The 23,582-nt window shown below is 42.7% G+C and overlaps 3 protein-coding genes across 7 annotated transcripts in view; 2 read left to right on the top strand and 1 right to left on the bottom strand.

Moving 5' to 3' along the window:
- Positions 1-23,582, top strand: part of idua (alpha-L-iduronidase) — a 377,462-nt gene that overhangs the window by 115,113 nt on the left and 238,767 nt on the right. The window lies entirely within an intron of this gene.
- The window catches only part of slc26a1 (solute carrier family 26 member 1), a 194,998-nt gene that overhangs the window by 69,989 nt on the left and 101,427 nt on the right, over positions 1-23,582 (bottom strand). The window lies entirely within an intron of this gene.
- Positions 20,611-20,994, top strand: LOC144688659 (histone H2B-like). Its single transcript, XM_078555479.1, has one exon. It carries the CDS (start codon positions 20,611-20,613, stop codon positions 20,983-20,985), a length of 375 nt encoding a protein of 124 aa, XP_078411605.1. The 3' UTR covers positions 20,986-20,994.

The following is a 23,582-nucleotide window of genomic DNA, read 5'->3' as shown; positions in this document are numbered from 1 at the left end:
CAGTCACGCCCTCGAGTCCCTGACCACAGTCCAAATTTCATGTAATTAATCAAAGGAGTGTGACTGTCTCCTGAAACACAGTGTCCAGGTAACTCCTCCTCCCTGATGTGTCGCAGTGTCCACAGCTCGGACTCCAGCTCTAAACTGAAGTTCCTTGAGCAGCCAACGCTTGCTGTAGATGTGGTTACCGTGGATCGCACCAGCGTCCACCAGCACCCACATACTGCAGCTGCAACACATCGCCTGCCCAACCATCACTATTCTATTTAATTAATTAATTTGAATGTTAAATATGAATTTCTTAACTGTATGCTTCAGCTGCAATAACGTCTCCTAATTTAAACCACTGGCCAATCAAAAGAGACATGGAAGAGATACCCAACAATCACCTACCTGTTTTCCTTTGATGTCACACTTCGGCTCTGACAGGTAGACACGGGTCCTTCTCTCGCACTCTCCTCTAGGTGCTGCTGACTGCCTATCCCAGGGTCTTCCTCTCACATGGTATAAGGATCCTGCAGTGTCCTGAGTACATAAAATCAGTGCCACTTCTTTACTCCATCTTGTTTTACCTAGCTGCTGTGCTCCTTTAGCTGATGTCAATTTCTAAAAAGCCCTTTCTGTAGTGCGCTACCAGGTTACCCTTAGCCTTCCGCTTTCTGTTTAATTGCTATTTCAGTGCTTGGTACACTACTTCATTGCATCCTATCCATGTGCCCAGCTAACTGAGCTGCTTTTACTTTGCAGTTTCGCCTCATGGCAGGTCTCTCTGATTACCCTGTTTATCACCCTATCTGTCTGACTGAAAATAGCGTGCAAGTAAAAATAAACGCTTACCTGAAAAATGTAGATTGTAGCACACCATGTCTTGCTTATGCTTTCAGTAGTTTAAATAAATTTGAAGACAATGCATTTTTGTCATCCCTCACTAAGCACATGGATTTTATAGTTCTGCAGTATTTATGGAACGTTCCTTTTGTATAGTCACATCAGTTTTTCTTCTCACTATAAATAAGCCAAGGATTGTTCTTTAACTACCAAAAAGTAAAACATTGAATAATCATTACAGTATGCGGTTCCCTTGTAATATGTGGTCTCAGTGACCCCTTGGGGGTTTGAATTAATTGCAAAAGTGAATGCCAATCATGATTTTCAAAGATTAACTGCGTTAGCAAGCAAGTTTTTCTCACAATTTGGTTACTTCAGCATTCCCAGGGCTTATGGCAATTTTGATCTTTACAGTGCATTTTTTCCCCATTCATTGCCATGCACGATGTTGCAGATTAGTAAAATAAGCTATTCTGCTATAAAACATTCTCGGCATTAGTATCAAATTATATCTTGACTTCTGAGTTATACCATCACATTTACTTCAGCATGCAGTAGAATGCTCTGTGATGTGGAAGTGCTGCTATTACAATGGCAGGCTGATAGATATATTTAAAACTTAGATTATAACATTCCATTTTAAAATGCATTGAACATTCATATGTCAGCTGATCTTTAGGAGAAAATTGTTTTAAAAGTGTCCAGCAGTACCTGTGGGTGGCACTCTAATAGGAATTCAGTGATCACATAACACAGAATCCCTGTAGCTGTACATTGCTTCTCTTAGTCAACATGCATTTCCACGCATAAGCTGCCTAGTTGCTTTGCACATGTTGTAGCATTAAAATATCAGATTTTGAAGGTGCTTTTTTAATATTTGGAATGCCTTCCCTGTAGCTCTCAGCTTTTCAAGTGACCTGATATACTTTTCTAAGCTTTTGCTGTGTCCATCTATGATTCCATGTAGTGTGAAGTGATGCATTTTGGAAGGAAAGCCAAATAGAAGCAATATAAACTAAATGGTATGATTTAAAGAGGGTGCAGGAACAGAGAGATCTGTTGATGTACATACACAAATCTTTGAAAATGGTAGATCAAGTTAAGGAAACTGTTTGTCACAAGGCTATGCCCCATTATTTTTGAAAATATGATTTAAACTTTCAACTGACTGGAAATTTTGCAACTTGAAATTAGACAGAACCAATGCAAAGCCACCTTCCAAGGTGAAAGTGAACAAAAACAAACAAGGCATCTCCAGCGGAGTGTGAAGACAGTGAAGTTTCCTATCGTTCAGAGACCCATCAAAACTTGTCACTAAGAAAGAGACATTAAAATGATATTGAAACAATGGCAGCCACAGACAGACCCACCCAAAACCCCTGTGGATATACACAATGGATGTATGAATTAGGAATTCAGTGATCAGATAACATTTCTAAAAAATCCAGTCGAATGCAGCTGGCTCTGAGTGTAATTACTGAGAGTTTGGTGAGTAAGGGAACAGGAGAAAGAAAATTAGTGAGTGACCCTGAAAGACAGAAGAAGCACTAGTTAAAAAGTGTACAGCACAGGGATTTGGCAGTGTTAAAAGGCATATATGTCAATTCAAGGACTATAGCAAAAAAAGCTGATGAGCTGAGGGCACAGATTTTTTAAAATATTCATTCATGGGATGTGGGCATTGCTGGCTAGGCCAGCATTTATTGCCCATCCTTAATTGCCCTCGTTCAGAGGGCATTTTTAAGAGTCAACCACATTGCTGTGGGTCTGGAGTCACATGTAGGCCAGACCAGGTAAGGATGGCAGATTTCCTCCCCTAAAGGACATTAATGAACCAAATGGGCTTTTACAACAATCGATGATAGTTGTCATGGTCACCATTATGGACACTAGCATTCAATTCCAGATTGATAATTGAATTTAAGTTCCACCAACTGCCATGGTGGGATTTGAACCCGTGTCCCCAGAGCATTAGCCTGGGCCTCTGGATCAGTAGTCGAGTAACATTATTACTATGCCACCGTCTCCCCCATGCCTAGCCTTTGGCCCTCCATTCACCATGACATTTATACAGCTACTGATCTGCCCAACCATATCCTCATCTCCATCTTCAACACCCTAGTCCCTATTAAAACCATTGCTCTCTCCCGCTCTGGCTGTACCTCAGGCATGACCTTCATTGCCACCCCCCTAAGTCCAAGGGGCACAGATTTGAACAAATATGATGGAAACTGGTTTAGCCATTCACAGCCAGATCTAGTTGGACATAGAAAGCATTATCAGTTCCTGTACTCAGCTGCAAAAACTGCTTAGGCACAGGGCAGCATGATATCATTGCTATAACAGAAACTTGGCTTAAAGAGGGGCAAAAATGGCAGCTCAATATCCCTGGATAGAGAGTTCCTAGGCAGGATAGAGGGGGGTAAAAAGCATGGGGCGTAGCATTATTGGTTATAGAATCAATTACAGCTATGAGGAAGGATTTAAAAAAAATTCACTTATGGGATTTGGCCACGCTGGCTAGGCCAACATTTATTACCCATCCCTAATTGCCCTTCAGAAGGTGGTGGTGATGAGCTGCCTTCTTGAACTGCTGCAATCCCTGTGGCATAAGTACTAAATACTAAATGAAGCACCAAATGAAGCCATATGAGTTGAGGTCAGAAATAAAAAAGGGGCAGCCACACTGCTGGGTGTGTACTATACACCCCCAAATAGTGGAAGGGAATTAGAAGAACAAATATGTAGGAAAATTTCTGTGTGCAAAAACAAAGGGCAAAATTAGACTTCAATTTCCAAAATATCAGTTGAGATATGAACAGTGTGAAGGGCACAGAGGGCATAACATTCTTGAACTACATTCAAGAGAACTTTTTTTAGCCAGCATGTAACAAGCCCAATGAGAGGGGGTGCAATTCTAGATTTAGTCTTAGGAAATGAAGCTGGAAAAGTGGATGAAGTAGCAGTGGGGGACCATTTTGGAGATGGCGACCATAATATAGTTACATTTCGCATCATTATGGAAAATGACAAAGATAGAACAGGAGTAAAATTTCTAAATTGGGGAAGACAAATGTTACCAAGCTCAGAGGTGAACTGGCAAAAGTGGACTGGATACATCTACTAGGAGGGAAAGCAGTGTCAAATCAATGGGAGGCATTCAAAAGCGGGATTCTATGGGTACAGCGTGGACATGTCCCGCAAAGAAAAGGGGTGGGACTGCCAAATCTAGAGCCTCTGGTTATCCAGAAGCATATAGGATAAAATAAAGCAGAAAAAGAAAGCTGATGACAGCCACAAAAAGTGTAATACTGTAGAAAGCCTAGAGGAATGTAGAAAGTACAGGGGTGAAGTAAAAATGGAAATTAGGAAAGCAAAGAGATGTTGGGGCCCTTGCTGTTTGTTGAATATATTAATGATTTGATCTTAAATATGGGAGGCATGATCGGGAAATTTGCAGATGACACAAAAATTGGTCATGTAGCTGATAGTTGGTTTGGGCAGAAAAGTGACAAATGGAATTCAATCTGGAAAAGTGTGAGGTAATGCATTTGGGAGGGCAATCAAAGCAAGGGAATACTCAGTAAACAGGAGGATATTGAGAGAGGCTCAGGAAATGAGAGACCTTGGAGTGCATGTAAATAGGTCACTGAAGGTGGCAGGACAGATGGATAAGGTGGTAAAGTATATGAAATGCTTTCCTTTATTGGACAAAGTATAGAACACAAAATCAGGGATGTAATGAACTGTATAAAATGCTGGTTAAGCCACAGCTGGAATTTTGTGTACAGTTCTGGTCTCCACATTACAGGAAGGACATAATTGCTCTGGAGAGGATACTGAGGAGATTTACAAGAATGTTGCCAGGGCTTGAAAATTGCAGCTATGAGGAGAGATTGGATAGGCTGGTAAAACTCAGCAGGTCTGACAGCATCTGTGGAGAGGGAGACAGAGTTAACGTTTCGAGTCCGTATGACTCTTCATCAGAACTGAAGAGAAATAGAAATTAGATGAAATATAAGCTGTTTAAGGGGGGTGGGACAGGTGGAGCTGGATAGAGGGCCAGTGATAGGTGGACGCAAAGGAGAGATTGCCAAAGACAAAAATAGACAAAAGGACAAAGGAGTGTTGACGGTGGTGATATTAGTTAAAGGATGTGCTAATGGTGACATTAAGGGTAGAAAGCAGGATGAGCAAGTGACAGATGGCCCTAGTGAGGGTGGGGTGGGGTGGGGGGAAGGGATCGAAATAAGCTAAAAGGTGGAGATAAAACAGTGGATGGAAATAAATTTAAAAATAATAATAGAAATAGGTGGGAAAAGAAAAATATATTAAAAAAAATATAATAATTATTAGAAAAAAGGGGATCGGAAAGGGGGTGGGGACGGAGGAGAGAGTTCATGATCTAAAATTGTTGAACTTAATATGCAGTCTGGAAGGCTGTAAACTGCCTAATCGGAAGATGAGGTGCTGTTCCTCCAGTTTGTGTTGAGCTTCACTGGAACATTGCAGCAGGCCAAGGACAGACACGTGGGCATGAGAGCAGGGTGGTGTGTTGAAATGGCAAGCGACAGGGAGGTCTGGGTCATGCTTGCAGACCCCCCTTAAACAGCTTATATTTCACCTCATTTCTATTTCCCTTCAGTTCTGATGAAGAGTCATACGGACTTGAAACATTAACTCTTGTCTTCCTCTCCACAGATGCTGTCAGACCTGCTGAGTTTTTCCAGCTATTTTTGTTTTTGTTTCAGATTTCCAGCATCCGCGGTATTTTGCTTTTATCTTGGATAGGCTGGTGTTGTTTTCCTTGGAACAGAGGAGGCTGAGGGGTAACCTAATTGAGGTTTTCAAATTTATGAGGGGCCTGGATAGAATAGAGAAGAAAGATCTGTTTCCCCTATCTGAGGCTTCATTTACCAGGAGGCATAGATTTAAGGTGACTGGCAGAAGGATTGGAGAGGACATGAGGAAAATCTTTTTCAGCCAGAGGGCGGTGGGTGTCTGGAATTCACTGCCTGAATAGGCAGTTGAGGCTGAAATGCTCAACTCATTTAAAAGATACCTGGACCTGCATCTGATGTGCTGTAACCCGCAAGGCTATGGACCAGGTGCTGGAAAGTGGGATTAAAAGGAGCAGCTAGTTTCTTTTTTTTCTCTTTTTTTAGACACGATGGGCTAAATGGCCTCTTTTTGCACCTTAACCTTTCTATGGTTCTAATCCAGTCGCTGTACATTGCTTCTCTGAGTCAACATGCACTTCCTTGCTTCGCACACATTGTAGCTTTAAAATATCAGATTTCAAAGGTCAGGCTGCAGCCACTGCAGTGAGATTACAAGAAAGCTTTCAGCAGAGGAAACAGGCTTAAAGCTGGGCTCTCTCGCTCTCTCTCTCTCTTTTGGAAAAAGTGTATTACCCAGTTTGGAAGACAACTTTACTAGAAATCTGCCAGAGAACCAAGATCTCGTAATAATTGCAACATCTTCTACATCTGACTGCATCCATGAAACCGACCAATCCAAATCGGCTGCAACGTTTAAAGATCTGTACATCCAGGACAATTGATGGACACTTAACCATATATTCTTTTAACTTTTTTTCCTGGACTCTAACCTCCCTTATTTCTGATACCTTTTTATGCATGTGTCATCACATTTTTATTATTTTTCTCTTGGGCTCAATGGTTAATAAATTTGCTCTTTCTTTAGCAAGAAAACCTTGTTTGATTGGCTCCTTATTGCTCACAGCTTAAATAGTTAAATACACCCTGATTTGGAAAAAGCATATCCTCATGAAAAAGAAGCTTAGACCTTTATTGTGACCAACGGAGGAGGCAGAATAGAGGGAAGCCAGTTCAACCCTTGTTACCTACTTGTAACACTTAAAAAAGCATATATCACCCGTGGTTTAATTCATATAGAAATTCATAGAGGAATAGAGCATACAAGCAAGGAGGTTATGATAAATGTTCAGAAGAAAATATACTGTTGGAGTATGTAGCCAATTCTGCCTTAGAGAGAGGGAGCAGAGTTTTCCTAGAATGAATACAGAGATGAGGTACTGGAGTCATGTGGAGACGAGAAAAACTCTCCTTACAGCAGAGATGTGAAGGGGAGATTTGATCATGAATCAAACTCGGGAACTATTTTGATACAGTAAATAAGGAAAAACTGCTTCCAACAGTTGAGGGGTCAATAACTAGAGGACACAAATTTAAGGTAAATGGCAAAAGAACCAAATGTGACACAAAAGAAAAATTCTGCAGCTGGTTGTCATGGAATGCACTGCCTGAAAGACTGATGAAGCAAGTTTAGTAATAGCTTTCAAAAGGGAAGTGTATAAATACTTGAAAAGGAAAAAAATATAAGGTAAAGAGTAGTGGTGGGAATAATTGGTTAGCTTTTACAAAGATCTAACAGAACCATGATGGAGCGGTACTGTATCATTTTATGTTTAATAATGGAAAATGCCATTAAACTCGTTATTTTGGCAAAAAAAGTCTGGGCCAAAAGATTGGGGAATACACAAGCCAATCCCCACATGGCCTGTTTGTTATAACACTGTTGTGAAACCCTGAAAGCTTTGAGCACTGCATGATAACAAGCTGAGATTTTGTGACCATAGTCTGAATTTCCACTGCAGCACTCAGACATTGAGTAGAAGATCATGATGTGATGAAATTTAGAGCCACAATCCCTTCAGAGCCACTGCTAGTGCCATCTTCACCTACTCTGAGGCTGCAGGTCTGGTTTCAGGAGGTGGCAGAGTTCTGTGAGCACCTCCTTCATGAATTGCAGTATGCATACACTGCTCCTGCCTTAGGTGGAGATAAAAGAAGTGTTCCTGGAAGACCCAAAGTGGATAAGGCACTCGCCTCCTCTTCCTCTTCCACCCCTTGAAAGCAGCTTGTCCTTTCATTTGTTGCTTCTGCACTATTAGCTACTGTAGCATCCATGACTGGGAGCAAGTGGCATATGTCCAGACCCCTTGCAGTAACAACCGGTAGTCTCTTGTCCAAGTGCAGCACCACTCCCTGCAGACTTCATCAACTATGAAGTGGTAGTGGAAGCAGATTTAATAGTAGTTTTCAAGAGGTCATATACTTGAAAAGGAAAATTTGTCTGTGGCATTTCAGGATTCAGATGAGAACACCCCCACCCCCTGCCCTCGATTTCATTAAAAGGAGAGGCATTCATTCCATTATAAAAGCAAAGTACTGTAGATGCTGGAAATCTGAAACAAAAACAAAAATACCTAGAAAAATCAGCAGATCTGACAGCATCTGTGGAGAGGAATACAGTTGACGCTTCGAGTCCGTATGACTCTTCATCTGATGAAGATTCATACGGACTCGAAGCATCAACTGTGTTCCTCTCCATAGATGCTGTCAGACCTGCTGAGTTTTTCCAGGTATTTTTGTTTTTGCATTCATTCCATTAATGTTCTGCTGGCTTGTGACATCAGTCACCTTATGCTTGCTACCCAAGAAGCTGCCATGATACTTTCCGCATTTGCCAATCCATCATACCAGCCCTGATACATCAAAGCTATGGGTCAGAATGGTTGATTAATGGTTAAGTTTATCTTCTGCAGCCAAAAAGGGACAACAGATATAATGAATCCCATGCTTCATGCCTATGAAGTGGGATATATATATATAGGCATTTTGAAATTTCCTTTTAGGAGCTGAAATAAATGTGCTGGAGCCCTGCCAAACAGTCTAGCAGGAATTCAAAGAAACATTGCGTACTGCATGATATGAAGTAAAGACTTGGCACTTTTGGCATTCAAAAGGAATGATCATGAGGAAGGGTTTCCCTGGAGCCCCAGTGACTCCCATCTCAGTGAAGCTGCAGTCCTAGAAAAGACATGTTCCAGCAGAATTTCTCTTGGAACAATGTGGGGTGGTGAGGGGAAAGGCAGGCATCCTCTGTTGCCATTAGAGAAACCTGTAAGAAAACAGACTCATTGCCACTCTCACTAAAGACTGCAGCCACTCCTTGTAGCCCACTGACACTGAACCAAGCCCTAAGGAGATACTATACATTGGTGTCCTTGCAGACTGAATTGTTTCGGTTGGGTCTTGAGAGCCTTGTGAATGTGGCCTGCTACATACGAACATAGGAATTGGGAGTAGAAGTAAGCCACTCAGCCCCTCAAGCCTGCTCTGCCAGTCAATAAGATCATGGCTAATCTAATTTTAATCTCAACTTCACATTCCTGCCAACCCTCAATAACCTTTCACCTCCTTACTTATCAATAATCTATCTACTTCTGCCTTAAAGTTATTCAAAGACTCTGTCTCAACTACCGTTTCAGGAAAAGAGTTCCAAAGTCTCACAACACTGAGAGAAAAATAAATTGCTCATCTCTTAAATGTCTTAAATGGATGACCCATTATTTTTAAACACTGGCCCCCAGATTTAGATTCTCCCACAAGAGGAATCATCCTTTCCACAGCCACCCTGTCAAGTCCCTTCAGGATCTTATACGTTTCAATCAAGTTACCTCTTACTCTTCTAAACTCCAGCAGATACAAACCTAGCCTGTCCAGCCTTTCCTCATAAGACAACTGTTATGAAATAGAGATAGTTTAAGTGAGTTATACGTATATTTGGATGTGTTAAGAATAAGATATATCTTTAATATTTAAGTTTGATTTGTATTTCTGTATTTGTCTATTAAGGAAAGAAGTTGAGTTTTAGTTTCGCTTTAAAAGATGCCTGCATTTATAATTTTTATGACTCTTGAAGGGAAGAAAACAAACAAGAGTAGAAAAACTATGCTGTTGCTTAGTGACGGTCCAGAGAGTGAGGCCCCACCTCCCCCCCCCCCCCCCCCCAACACACACACACACACAGAAAAAGCAGCAGTTTGAGTTCAGTTGGAAGGTTGGAAGCAGCTGCCAAGTGAGGCTGGACAGAAGAGGGATGGATAGCAAGCCCCAAACTGAAGTTGAAGCCAGGATTACAGAGAGACTGGATTCTTGGAGAGGGAAATGCAGAGACAGTAGATTTCCCAAAAGAACCAAAAGGTCCAAAGGCCAAGGAGTGAGACAGAAAGGAAGGGTCTCAAGAAGAACTTCTAGTCAAAGGAAGAACAAGAGTCCAGAAAAGGTCTTGTTCTCTGGAAGTTACAGTGATGAGCAGGGAGGAAGGCTCCAAGCTTCAAGCTTAAAGAGACGAAAGCTGCAGGAAACAGATTTAAACAATGTAGATGTGCGGGAAGCCAGAAGGTCCAAGGAAACAGCTGAAGGTCTGTAACTCTTTACTATGGGCATGTGAAGCAGTGGTGTACTGTTGACGGCTAAGTCAGTGAGGGAAAGTACGTGGATGAAAGCTTGATCGCATGTGGTGATCCAGGGGAGAGGAACAGCGGAAGGAGTGTTCAAAACCCTGGAAGCGGACCCTTCTGCAAGGCATCTGAGAGAAAGCGTAATTTTGGGAGAAGATTCCAAAGTGAGTTCTTGGAGAGTAGAGATTGGAAACCCTCAAGTGAAAGATGAAGTTTAGTGAGACTGGTTGGCTCACAGTGTGACAAGTGTCTTGCTGGTGAGGGGGTGGAGGGGGCAGTTGAGGAGGGATTCATAGCATCTGTTTGGGGTGGCATCTGTCACTTGGTTTCAGAGCGTGGTGTGCCTGACCACAGGCCGCCTATTGGTTTGCATGGACTGTGAACATTAGAGTATAAGATAGCTTTTGTAACTTGTGTTATCCTTACAAATCTACATATATCTGTAAAGGTGTAGTTGTGGATGAAGGAGTATTGCAATAGTTCATGTTTTCATGTTTAATAAATGTTTTATTCTTTTATAAAAAGTTCATCAGCTGACTCTGTGACTCTGTTCAGTAGCCACTCTCCTCATATCTAAGCAAAAAATAAAAGTTAGAATCTATCAAACTGGGTCCCACCCTAGGATCTGGCTTATCTGGTAGTAACCTCAGCTGGGATCATAACAAAGTGGGGGCTCTTGCGGGATTTGAAACAGACAGCGAGTGATTAGACGTGGAATAATAATTCATTCGGGATTATCGTTTATAAAATGGAATCTCTTGTGGAATTGGAAATGCTTGAGCATTGGTAGGATCTGTGAATCCTTTTAACGAGTACGTGGAGGTACTGAGGTACTTAACATTGGAATTGGAGTTGCTGTGAGGTATAGGATCTGGTTTGGAATTCAAAATGGCTTTGGAGGTTGCTAAGACTTCTTTACAGATGGAAAATGTAACCATGACTGGTCTACAGAAATTTACCAAGAGTAAGCTAACCGAATTGTTGGATAAGCTGGAGTTAGAATTACCCAAAGGGGCGAGGAAAGCAGACATAGTTGAGGTTAGCGCAGCATTTGAAATTGGGAGGGATAATGGAGAGACCACGTTCTCCAAGGGATGAATCAATTGAGTTAGCTAATATCCAGTTGCGAATGAAGCAACTTAAACATGAAAATGAACTGAAAAAAAAACTTGAATTGGAGGTATAAGAAAAAGAAAAGGAAAGGGAAAGGGCAGAAAAATAAAAAGTGAGTTGGAATTGAAAAGGCTAGAGGAAAAGGGAAAAAAAGGAAAGAGGAGGAGAATTTAGGAAGCTGGAACTGGAATTGCAGGCAAGGGAGAAGGAAAAAGAAAGAGACACAAAGGAAAGAGAAAGGGAACACCGGCTTAAAAGGCTGGTGGTTAAAAAGGAGGCTTCAGATGCCGAGGAAGGTTCTGATGGTGAAACAGCCACCTTCAACCCAAAACGTAGTGAGGAGCTGTTTAAACTTGTACTAGCTTTCCAAAGTTCGAGGAAAGGGATGTAGAGGCATTCTTTATCTGATTTGAAAAGATGGCTAAGCAAATGAAGTGGCCAAAAGAAATCTGGACATTGCTCTTGCGGAATAGGTTGGTGGGTATAGCTCACGAGGTTTACGTTTCACTTTCAGAAGAGGTATTGGTGGATTATGATGCAGTAAAACAGACTATTCTGAGTGCATTTGAATTAATCTCTGAAGCATGCAGGCAGGAATTTAGGAATATAAGAAAACAGCCTGAGCAGACCAATATTGAGTAATTTTGACTATTATTGACCATTATTCAGATACGGGTATTAAAGGTAGATAATTCTCTTGGAAGAATTTAAAGATTGACTTCCTCCAGTGGCTAGAACCCATGTTGAAGACCAGAGAGTTAAAACAGCTGGATAGGCAGCAGAGATGGCTGATGATTGTGAATTGGTCCATAGATCCAAACCCTTTTTCTGTCATCCTCAAAAACCCAAGAAGGATAGAAGAGGAGAAAGAGAAAGGAAGGCAAGTAGCCAAGGAAGAGAAGGGACATTTGGGAATACCCTGGAAATTTCTCCTCAGATCAGAAAGGAAGGTGCTGAGTGTGGCAGTGACATTTGAAGGCCTAGTGTTTTCATTGTAACAAGTTGGGACATGTTCAAGCATATTGCTGGAGATTAAATGGTAGACCCAATACAGTAGTGGGAACACCTAAGGAACCCACAGGAAAGGTTGCATCAGAAAAGGAAATGGTTGTCAAAACCGTAGGAGTGGTACAGGGCAAACGTGTTCCATCAGAACATACAGGAAAGGGGTTATGGTTCAGGATAGTCCAGAGAATTCTTCCTTGATTACTGATGAAGGAAGTCAGGCTATTAGAGGGCCTGGATGTTTTGTTTCGAAGGGAGAAATGTCCCCATACTCCTTCAACAAAATAAGTAAACAGATTCAAATTTTGAGAGTTCAGGGGCAGAGCAAACATTGATGGTGGCTGATGAAACATGTTTTGTTCCAGATAGCTTTGTGAAGGAAAACATATTTATAAGGGGTATTAATGAATTATGTATAATTTATGAACCTGTTTCTTTGTGTAAAGTCAACTTACAAAGTCACTTTGTAAATTAAATTTATTCTGAGTAATGATTTTGCTAGCAGAGACAGTAATGTGGCAATTACTGTATTGCAGCAGGCAGTTGATCATGCATATCTTAACCAACTTCAGGAAGCTATTGTGGCCAAAAATGAAACATTTGTTGCTGATAAACAATTGAAGGAAAACCTGATTAATGTCAAAAAACTCTTTTCACATGCGAAAGGGGAGTTTACTAATGAAAGAAGAGAATTGGTGGGAATAATTGAGAATTAGTCACAGAAAGTAAAGCACTTGACTGAGGACTTGAAATGTCTAACTGATAAACTTGTAGAAGCAAACTTAACAAAGATCAATCTTCAGTTAAAACTTGATGAACTTCAAGCATCAGTAGTGTCTGTGAAATATTGTGGAAAATGCCTTGAACAAGAAAAGGAATTGTTGGTAAACCAGAATAATTGATTGAATGCAGAATTAAAAACCAAAACTAATGAACTGTTAGAACTTTGTGGTGAAAAGAGCATTGATATTCTTGAACTTCAATGCAAACTGGAGAAAATGAAGGGGAAGATGTGTGGTATGGAGTGTCATTGTTCTGAAGTTGTTCCTGTGAATGAAAGCTCTTTGCTGAATTGTGGTACAAATGAGCAAAGAACTGATCCAAGTAAAATTACTAAAGTATCAACCTCAGTAATGGACAGTATGAAAACAACTAAAGTGCCTGCCAATTGGAAATCAAGAATTGTCAATGAGAAGGACTGAAATTTCAAAGTAACTTATCCAGGTCAATGACCAGAGGCACTGATTTACAAGTGCTTGCCAGTGCTAATATACGAGATAAAGCATTTGGAATCCAAGCAAATGTACAGTTTGCAAAAGACCATTCAAGATCTGTAGAGGAGTGGAATTCGTGGATTATGTAAAAGAGTTGAAGGGTCTGAACAAACTATGAAACTCCAAAGGGAGAATATAATTGACGCTGTTGAAAGAGAAGTGGAAAAGACCTGTTCAAAATGGGATTGTGATAAACAACAAGATAATAAAAAAATTAAAGATAAAACCAAGCAGGAGTATGAAACACTTATGTATGAACAAAAAAAGCATCTCAACAACATCCTTGAAATGGCTAAAAGAGGTTTTGTTCAGAGAAGAAATGAAATGGTAATGCACAAAAATGTCATTTTGACTTTGCTAAATCGAAATGAGCATCTGCCGCATTTGAGTTCAGAAATGAGCTTAAAGATGGAATTATGCCTACAGCTATCAAAAAGGACGATTGGGCTGTGGACTTAAATGAAACAATCTTTGCTGAGTTAAAGATTGGGAACAAGAGGAAAAAGAAACAGACGAGTTGAGTCATGATAATATGATGCACAAATTCTGCTAACCTTATTACATTTATTGACATTGACTTTGTTTAAGTACATTTTTGTAACTATATGATATAACAGGTGTAATTGTGAAACAAGATGGAAAATTTATTTATATTGTATGTAATAAGCTATTGTTAGAGGTTTATGATGTTACGTTTATGTAAGGCAGATGTAAGGCCATTGTAAAGAAACTTTCACTGTTGTGAAGCTTTCTTTCAAAGGGATAGGTGTTGGGAAATAGAGATAGTTTAAGTAAGATATATGCGTATTTGGGTGTGTTTAAGAATAAGGTATATCTTTAATATTTAAGTTTGATTTGCACTTCTGTATTTATCTATTAAAAAATGAAGGTGAGTTTTAGTTTCATTTTAAAAGATGCCTTATAATGAAATTTTTATGACACTTGAAGCGGAGAAAACAAACAAGAGTAGAAAAAACTATGCCATTGCCCTGTAACAGGATCCAGAGGGGAAGCCCCCCACCCCACCAACAAACACGCACACACACACAGAAAAAGCAGCAGTTTGAGTTCAGTTGTAAGCAGCTGCCAAGTGATGCTGGACAGAAGAGGGACAGATAGCAAGTCCAAAACTGAAGTTGAAGCCAGGATTCTAGAGAGACTGGGTTTTGGGAGAGGGAAATGCAGAGAGAGTAAATTTCCCAAAGGAACCAAACGGTCCCAAGGCCAAGGAATGAGAAAGAAAAGAAGGGTCCCAAGAAGAACTTTTAGTCAAAGTAAGAACAGAAGTCCAGGTATGGCCCTGTTCTGTGGAAGTGACAGTAAGGAGCAGGAAAGAAGGCTTCAAGCTTACAGAGACAAAAGCTGCAGGAAGCAGATTTAAAGCAATATAGATGTGCGAGAAGCCAGAAGGTCCAAGGAGACAGCTGAAGGTCTGTAATTCTTTACAGCAGTGGTGTACTATTGACGACTGAGTGAAGGAGTGAAGGAGAGTGCCTGGATGAAAGCTTGAACTTAATTTCCATTATTAAATCCCCAGACTCACTTTCTGTGGGACCAACACTCACTTTGTTAACTCTTCTTAAAAAATATCTATTGAAACTCTTAGTATCTGTCACTATGTTTCTAGCTAGCTTTCCCTTGTACCCTAATTTTTTGTTCCCTTTTTTGATTCATTCACAGGATGTGGGCTTTGCTGGCTGGGCCAGCATTTATTGTCCATCCCTAGTTGCCCTTGAGAAGGTGGTGGTGAGCTGCCTTCTTGAACCGCTGCAGTCCCTGTGGTGTAGGTACACCTACAGTGCTGTTAGAGAGGAGTTCCAGGATTTTGACCCAGCAACAATGAAGGAACAGCGATATATTTCCAAGTCAGGATGGTGAGTGACTTGGAGGGGAACGTCCAGGTGGTGGTGTTCCCATCTATCTGCTGCCCTTGTCCTTCTAGATGACAGTGGTTGTAGGTTTGGAAGGTGCTGCCTAAGGAGTGTTCGTGAGTTTCTGCAGTGCATCTTGTAGATGGTACACACTGCTGCTACTGTGCGTCGGTGGTGGAGCGAGTGAATGTTTGTGGATGTGGTGCCAATCAAGCGGGCTGGTTTGTCCTGGACGGTGTCAAGCTTTTTGAGTGTTGTGGGAGCTGCACTCATCCAAGCAAGTGGGGAGTATTCCATCACACTCCCGACTTGTGCCTTGTAGATGGTGGTCAGGCTTTGGAGAATCAGGAAGTGAGTTACTCATCACAGGGTTCCTAGCCTCTGATCTGCGCTTGTGGCTATTGAATTTATATGGCTAGTCCAGTTCAGTTTCTGGTCAATGGTAATCCTCAGGATGTTGATAGTGGGGGATTCAGTGATGGTGGTGCCATTGAACACCAAGGGGCAATGGTTAGATTCTCTCTTTTTGGAAACAAGTTTTTATATTCTGTCCAATATTCTGACCTGCCGCCCATCTTTGCTCAATTATATGCTTTTCCTTTAACTTTGATACTGTCTTTTTTATTTAATCACTGATGGTGGGCCCTTCCATTGAAATTTTTCTTTCTCGTTGGAATGTAGCTATTCTGTGTACTCTGAAATATCCCCTTAAATGTCTGCTGCTGCATCTCTATTGACCTATTCCTTAACCTAAATTGCCAATTTGCTTTTGCTAGCTCTGCTTTCATGCCCCCATAATTGCCCTTATTTAAGTTTAAAATACTAGTGCTAGGCCCATTCTTCTCTCCCTCAAACTGAATGTAAAATTCAATCATATTATGATCACTGCTACCTAGGGGAGCCTTTGCTATGAGGCCATTAATTAATCCTATCTCATTGCACAATACCAGGTCTATTATAACCTGCTCCCTGGTTGGCTCTAGAACATGTTGATCTAAGAAATTATCCTAAGAACATTCTATGAATTTGTCATCTACACTACCTTTGCCCACCTGATTATTCCAGTCTATATGTAGATTAAAATCTCCCATGATAATTGCTGTACCTTTCTGACAAGCTCCCACTATTTCTTCCTTGATATCCCAATCTATCACGTGATTACTGTTAGGGGGACTGGACACCACTCCCACAAGTGATTCTTGCCTTTATTATTCTTCATCATTCCTCATCTCTACCAAAAGCACTTCTATATCCTGGTTTCCTGAACTGAGGTCATTCCTCACTATTGTGCAAATGTAGTCTTTAATTAACAGAACGACCCCTCCACCTTTTCCTAATTTCATATCCTTCCTAAAAGTCACATACTCTTCAATATTCAGGTCCCAATCTATGCTATCCTGATGCTCAAAGCATCTATTGTAGTATTGTCAGCTGGAATCATTCACCTGGAACCTTGGAGGCCTGAGGTGACTTTTGTCAGCAATGCTTGCGTAGAGACCAGTTTCCAGCAGCCTTTCTCTGTCATTGACAAAGACTGCAAGACTCTGACTTATGTTCCTTTATGTGTAGACAGTGGGGACCAGTCTTAAGGAATAAGGCTTAGCTAGACTCTCTGGAGAACCAGCAACATTTGTGACCACTCCTTACAGCCCACTCTCAGAACCTCAGAGGCACCATTGGCCAATCTAGCCCACTTCAGCAGCTTCCTCGAGACATTGACATGGGAGGAAATAGGTTTTTAACAAATGAATCATTGAGCTGTGAGGAGGGGTCCTATGGGTGGAAGAGGGAAAGAGTGTCATTTTCCCCTGGAGGGTTTTAAAACCACTGCGCTGGGCTGAAGATCCAAATGATCCAGATCGCTGAGTCTTCCAAAGAAGTATGGTTAGGAAGCTTCGATCCAATGTGGAAGCAGGAAATGGCTTCCACATGTATGGTAGATGGTGTTCATTGTGAGTTTGATCTGAGAAAGATAAATCAGAAAATTATCTTAGTGGTTGGAGTTTAGGAATTGAGGAGGAATGAAGAGATTTGAGTGTTCGTGCACACAAACCGTGAAAAGCCAATAAACCAAAATGAAAAGCTCAGCAAGTTGAAATTAAAAACTGAGAAAACTCCATTTCAAGTACTGAACCAATCTCACTCAACCAACTCCCACTCACTCCAGCCAATCTTTGCTATCCCACCTTTCCAAATTGCAATCTCACCAACCTCCCCTCCCCGTGCCAGTCACACCATGCACCCCTCCCTGAGTGCCAATCTCGCCAACCACCCCTCTCCAACTGCCAATCCCATCAACCTAGTCCTGAGTCCCAACTCCCAACCCTCACTCCCTCCCCGAGACTCAAATTTCTGAACCTAACCTCCCAAAGCCAAAAATCTCCTGATCCTGCCTCCTCTCTGAGCCTTAATCTCCAGTCCCCTCCCCGCCCTTGTAGGCTGAAATTTTACCAGCACTCTGTGGGTCCTGCTGCTGGGATCATATGTGGGTCTTGAGCCTACATTGCGAACAGTGGAACCACAGAGGAGATTTTACTGGCAACAGCAAATTCAGAGGCTGCTGCTGGGACCCTGTCCAATTAAAGACTGTGTACTCGGTCTCTAAGCTGCCAGCCGAATCAGAGGGCCAGCGGCTCTGCAGTCTCCGCAATGCCACTGATAGAGGTGGCCGCTGCTGAGGTTGCAGGGAGAAGGGGGTTCCTCCATATTGAGGTGCCCTCAAAGGAACAGGAAGAAATGTTTTTAATGTGCCAGAGCCAATAAGGCAGGCCCTGTCAATCAGAAGGGTGAACCCTCCAGTGTCAGCATTGGAACTGTAGGAACAGCTATTGCTGTTGGGTGCAGCGGTGCCCTTCTGTGGGCTATTAAGCACCCAGAAATTAAGGCTCCTGCTCCACCCTTTGGGAAACAGCAGGGAGGCCGCCATAATGAAGCTGGTGGGCTCCTCACATGGCAGATGGAATGGCATTCCAACGCTGGTTAAAATGCTGGCAGAGTCATAAAATGGCCATTAATAGACCGATCAATTGGCCACGTGACTCTGCGAATCACTGGGGTTCCTGCTTCTGGGTATATCCTGTGGCAGCAGGAAGACGTTCACTTCTCTCCCAATGCCTTCTGTTGCCATTTTACCACCTTTCCCACCTCCCAACCAGTCTCCCAAGCCCAATCACACCAACATCCTGTTCTCACTTTGCAATTTCCTGACCCACATCTCTGCTTCCCAAACACCTAGATCCCCCTCTCCAAGTCCCAATATCATCACACCTCCAAATGTCTCCCTCCAAACCCCAAACTCTCCAACCCCTACACTCCCTCCCAATCCTCCAACCTCCTCATCCCTGAATCGCAGTCTTCCAACTTCACTTCCCCTTACCCAAATCTCCCACACCTCTGCTCTCAAAGTTGAATCTCCCAAACCCCCTCCCCAAGCCCCAATCTGTCCTTTGTGCCCAATCTCACTGACACCACCCTGCCCCCTCTTCCCCACCCTCCCAGGATCTCAAACTCCCTACTCCATTCCCAGAGTCATAATCTCCTGAGCCCACTCACCTGCCTCCCCGCCCCGAGCCTCATTCCCATGTTTTTGATATTGTTGGCTGAGGGAGGAATGTTGTCTGGGGATACTGGAAGAATTCCCTGCTCATGTTTGAATAATGCCTTGGAATCCTTTAGGTCCAGCTTAACACCAGGCCCTCAATTTAATGACTCACTTGATGATGCACTTTCATCAATGCAGCATACAATACTGCACTGAAATGTCAACTCAGATTATATACTTAAATCCATAGTGGGACTTTGAAACTTGTGCTTATACAGGGTAATTTCAAAGTTGGGAAGCAAGTCAATAATTAATCTTAACACTTTTTGTTCCAACCTTCAGGCATCAACATATAAAAGATAAAAAGATAAAAGAAATATATCATTTGCCATAACAGAATTAAGTAGATATCCTTATCAGGAAGTTAAGTACTTTAGTATTATTATTCAGTTGTTTACAGCAACCAGAAGTGGCTAACCTTAATGAAGGTTTATTTTGGGTTCAAAAGTTCAAGGTATTTGGTAGGAAAGTTTCCACACACCGCTCTAATCGGCCAACTAAGATAATGTTCTGGGGAGCAGATGAGTTCAGGGCGGCCCTAATTCAAGTTAATTGTATTGACCCACAAGGAGTAGCAATCGATCAAGCTTCAGCATTGTACCCTGACTTAATATTAAGCTTCCCCCTTGGGATCGTATTTTTTCAAGCTATACATGAAATCCTGAGGGAACTTGATAGGAAAGGATGTTTCCCTTTGTGGGAGAGACTAGAACTAGGGGGCACAGTTTAAAAATATGGGGTCTCCCATTTAAGACGGAGATGAGATGAATATTTTTCTTTCAGAGGGTTGAGAATCTTTGGAACTCTCTTCCCCAGAGAGCGGTGGAGGCAGGGTCATTGAATATTTTTAAGGCAGAGATAGATTCTTGACTGACGAGGGAGTCAAAGGTTATCGGGGTGAGTGGAGTGTGGAGTTGAGGCCACAATCAGATCAGCCATGATCTTATTGAATGGCGGAGCAGACTCAAGGGGCGAAATTACCTACCTCTGCTCCTAATCCATATGTTTGTATGTTCGTACTTCCAAGGGAAATTGTTGTTTAGACTTATGCTCTGGCAACATTACCTTTCTGCAGATACATAGAAGATTTCAAGCTATCTAACTATGATCTAAGGATAAATACAACACCAGCAGAGACTTGTTTTAATTTGTTTATGGAATGTGGGCATCACTGGCAAGGCCAGCATTTATTGCCTATCCCTAATTGCCCTTGAGATGGTGGTGATGAGTCACCTTCTTGAACCGCCACAATCCATATTGTGTGGGTACATCCACAGTGGCATTAGGTAGGACAATCCAGGATTTTGGCCCAAAGATGATGACGAGACAGTAATATATTTCTAAGTCAGGATGGTGTGTGACTTGGATGGGAACTTGTAGTTAGTAGTGCTCCCAACTGCCTGTTTTCCCTGTTCTATTAGGTGGTAGAGGTCACAGATTTGGAAGGTGCTGTTGAGGAGTTGCTGCAGTGTATTTTGTAGATGGTGGAGACTGCAGCCATAGTGCACCAGTGATGGAGGAATTGAATATTTAAGGGGCTGAATGCTAATTATGTATTAATTGTATGCAGGTGGTGGGCATTAACTGGGGATTGGCTTGTGCCCCTCTCTGTGTCTGAAACTGAAGATGGTTGATGAGAAGAAACCAGCTCCCAAGAAGGGGGGCAAGAAAGCCTTAAAGAAACCGGTAGCAAAGGGCGGCAAGAAGCGGCGAAAGTCGAGGAAGGAGAGTTACGCCATCTATATCTACAAAGTGATGAAGCAGGTTCACCCCGACACCGGCATCTCCTCCAAGGCCATGAGCATCATGAACTCGTTCGTGAGCGATATTTTCGAGCGCATCGCGGGTGAGGCTTCCCGCCTGGCCCATTACAAGAAGCGCAGCACCATCAGCTCCCGGGAGATCCAGACCGCCATGCGCCTGCTGCTGCCCGGGGAACTGGCCAAGCACGCCGTGTCGGAAGGGACAAAGGCGGTCACCAAATACACCAGCTCCAAGTAAAACCCCAGAACTGACTGAAAAACACATTCTGTCTGAAGCTGACTGTGATCATGGTTGACGAGATGAAAGCGCAGGTTTCCAAGAAGGGTGCCAAGAAAGCTCAGAAAAAGTTGGCCGCAAAGGGCGGCAAGAAGAGGAAAAGATCCAGGAAGGAAAGTTACTCCATCTACATCTACAAAGTGATGAAGCAGGCTCACCCTGACACCAGCATCTTCTCCAAGGCCATGGGCATCATTAAGTTGTTCGTGAACGATATTTTCGAGCGCATCGCAGGTGAGGCTTCCGCCTGGCCCATTACAACAAGCGCAGAACCATCAGCTCCTGGGAGATTCAGACCGCCGTGCGCCTACGGCTGCCCAGGGAACTGACCAAGCATGCTGTGTTGGAAGGGGCAAAGGCGGTGACCAAGTACACCAGCTCCAAGTGAAACTCCACAATGGACTGAAAACATTCAAAAGCCACAGCCTGAAACTGTGGTTACTGGATGAGGAAGTGCATGTTTGCAATGTATATTTCTGTAAATAAATGCTTATAAAAATAAGTAAAAATTGGCTTTAGTTCTATCCTTCGCCATCTGGCTTCTGGAATATAACATGGTATCAGTGGATGGTTGCCTAAAGGTGAAGGTTGGAAACTAAGGGAAAAAAAATCAAACAGAAAATTCAAATAGGGCGATATTTGGATGGATTGGTTTTGTCCTGTTTCTTGTGCACAGGACTAGCTGGGCAATTTTCCACAATGTCTTGATTTTAAAATTATCATCCTCTTGTTCAAATCCATCAGAGCCTCACCCCTTCCTACTGTTTTGACGTCTTCCAATGTCGAGGGGAGGAGGTGGTGGTGGCATAGTGGTAATGTCACTGGATTAGTAATCCAGAGGCCCAGGCTAAGGCTTTGGGTACACGAGTTCAAATCCCACCATGGAATCTGGTATCAAAAGCTAGTCTAATGTTGACCCCGAAACCATTGTTGATTGTCGTAAAAACCTATCTGGTTCACTAATGCTCTTTAGGGAAGAAAATCTGTCATCCTTACCTGGTCTAGCCTACATTTGACTCCAGACACACAGCAATGTAGTTGGCTCTTAAATGCCTTCTGAAATGGCCTAGCAAGCCACTCAGTTGTATCTAATCACTATGAATTCTAAAAGGAATGAAACTTGGATGGACCACCCAGCATTGACCTAGGCACTGGAAGTGACAATGACACACCCAACCCTGTCAACTCTGCAAAGCCGTCCTTACTAACATCTGGGGCTTGTGCCAAAATTGGGAGAGCTGTCTCACAGACTAGTGAAACAACAGCCTGACATAGTCATACTCACCGAATCATACCTTACAATCCTTACAATGTCCCAGACACCACCATCACCATCCCTGGGTATGTCTTCTCCCACCAACAGGACAGACCCACCAGAGGTGGCGGCACAGTGGGGGGAGTTGCCCTGGGAGTCCTCAACATCGACTCTGGACCCCGTGAGGTTTCATGACATTAGCTCAAACCTAATTACCACCTGCTGATTACTACTACTGTTCCCCTCAGCTGATGAATCAGTCCTTCTCCATGTTGAACATCAGTTGCAGGAAGCACTGAGGTTGGGAAGGGCACAGAATGTACTCTGGGTTGGTGACTTCAATGTCCATCACCAAGAGTGGCTCGGTAGCACCAGTACTGGCTGAGTCCTAAAGGACATAGATGCTAGACTGGGTCTGCAGCAGGCGGTGAGGGAACCAACAAAAGGGAAAAACCTACTTGACCTTGTCCTCACCAATCTACCTGTCACAGATGCACCTGTCTATGACAATATGGTAGGAGTGACCCCTGCACAGTCCTTGTTGAGATGAAGAACTGCCTTCACATTGATGATACCTTTCATCATATTATGTGGCACTACCACTGTGCTAAATGAGATAGACGACAAACAGATCTAGCAACTCAAAACTGGGCATCCATGAGGCGCTGTGGGCCATCGGCAGAAGCAGAATGATATACAACAACAACCTGTAAACTCATGACCTGGCATATCCCCCACTCTAACTTTACCATCAAGCTGGAGGATGATTCCTGGTTCAATGAAGAGTGCAGCAGGGCATGCAACTGCTTCAACACCAGGCATAACTAAAAATAAGGTGTCAACCTGGTGAAGCTGCAAAACTTACATGCTAAACAGTGGAAGCAGCATGCGATAGACAGAGCTTAGCGGTCCCACAACCAATGGATCAGACCAAAGCTCTGCAGTCCTGCAACATCCAGTCATGAATGGTGGTGGACAATTAAACAACTAGCTGGAGGAGGAGGGGCCATAAATATCCACATCTCCAATGATGGGGGAGCCCAGCATATCAGTGCAAAGACCAGGCTGGAGCAATTGTAGCCATTGTGCGCCAGAAATGCCGAGTGGATGATTCCTCTTGGCCTACTCCTGAGGTCCTCAGCATTACATATGCCAGTGTTCAGCCAATTCGATTCGCTCCATGTGATGTCAATAAACCGCTGAAGGCACTGGACACTACAAAGGCTATGGGCCCTGACAACAATCTGGCAATAGAATGGAAGACTTATGCTCCAGAACTAGCCGTGTCCCTAGCCAAGCTGTT

This window comes from Cetorhinus maximus, chromosome 1, assembly GCF_964194155.1.
Source record: "Cetorhinus maximus chromosome 1, sCetMax3.hap1.1, whole genome shotgun sequence".
Lineage (NCBI taxonomy): Eukaryota > Metazoa > Chordata > Chondrichthyes > Lamniformes > Cetorhinidae > Cetorhinus > Cetorhinus maximus.
This window is presented reverse-complemented; position numbering and strand designations above follow the sequence as displayed.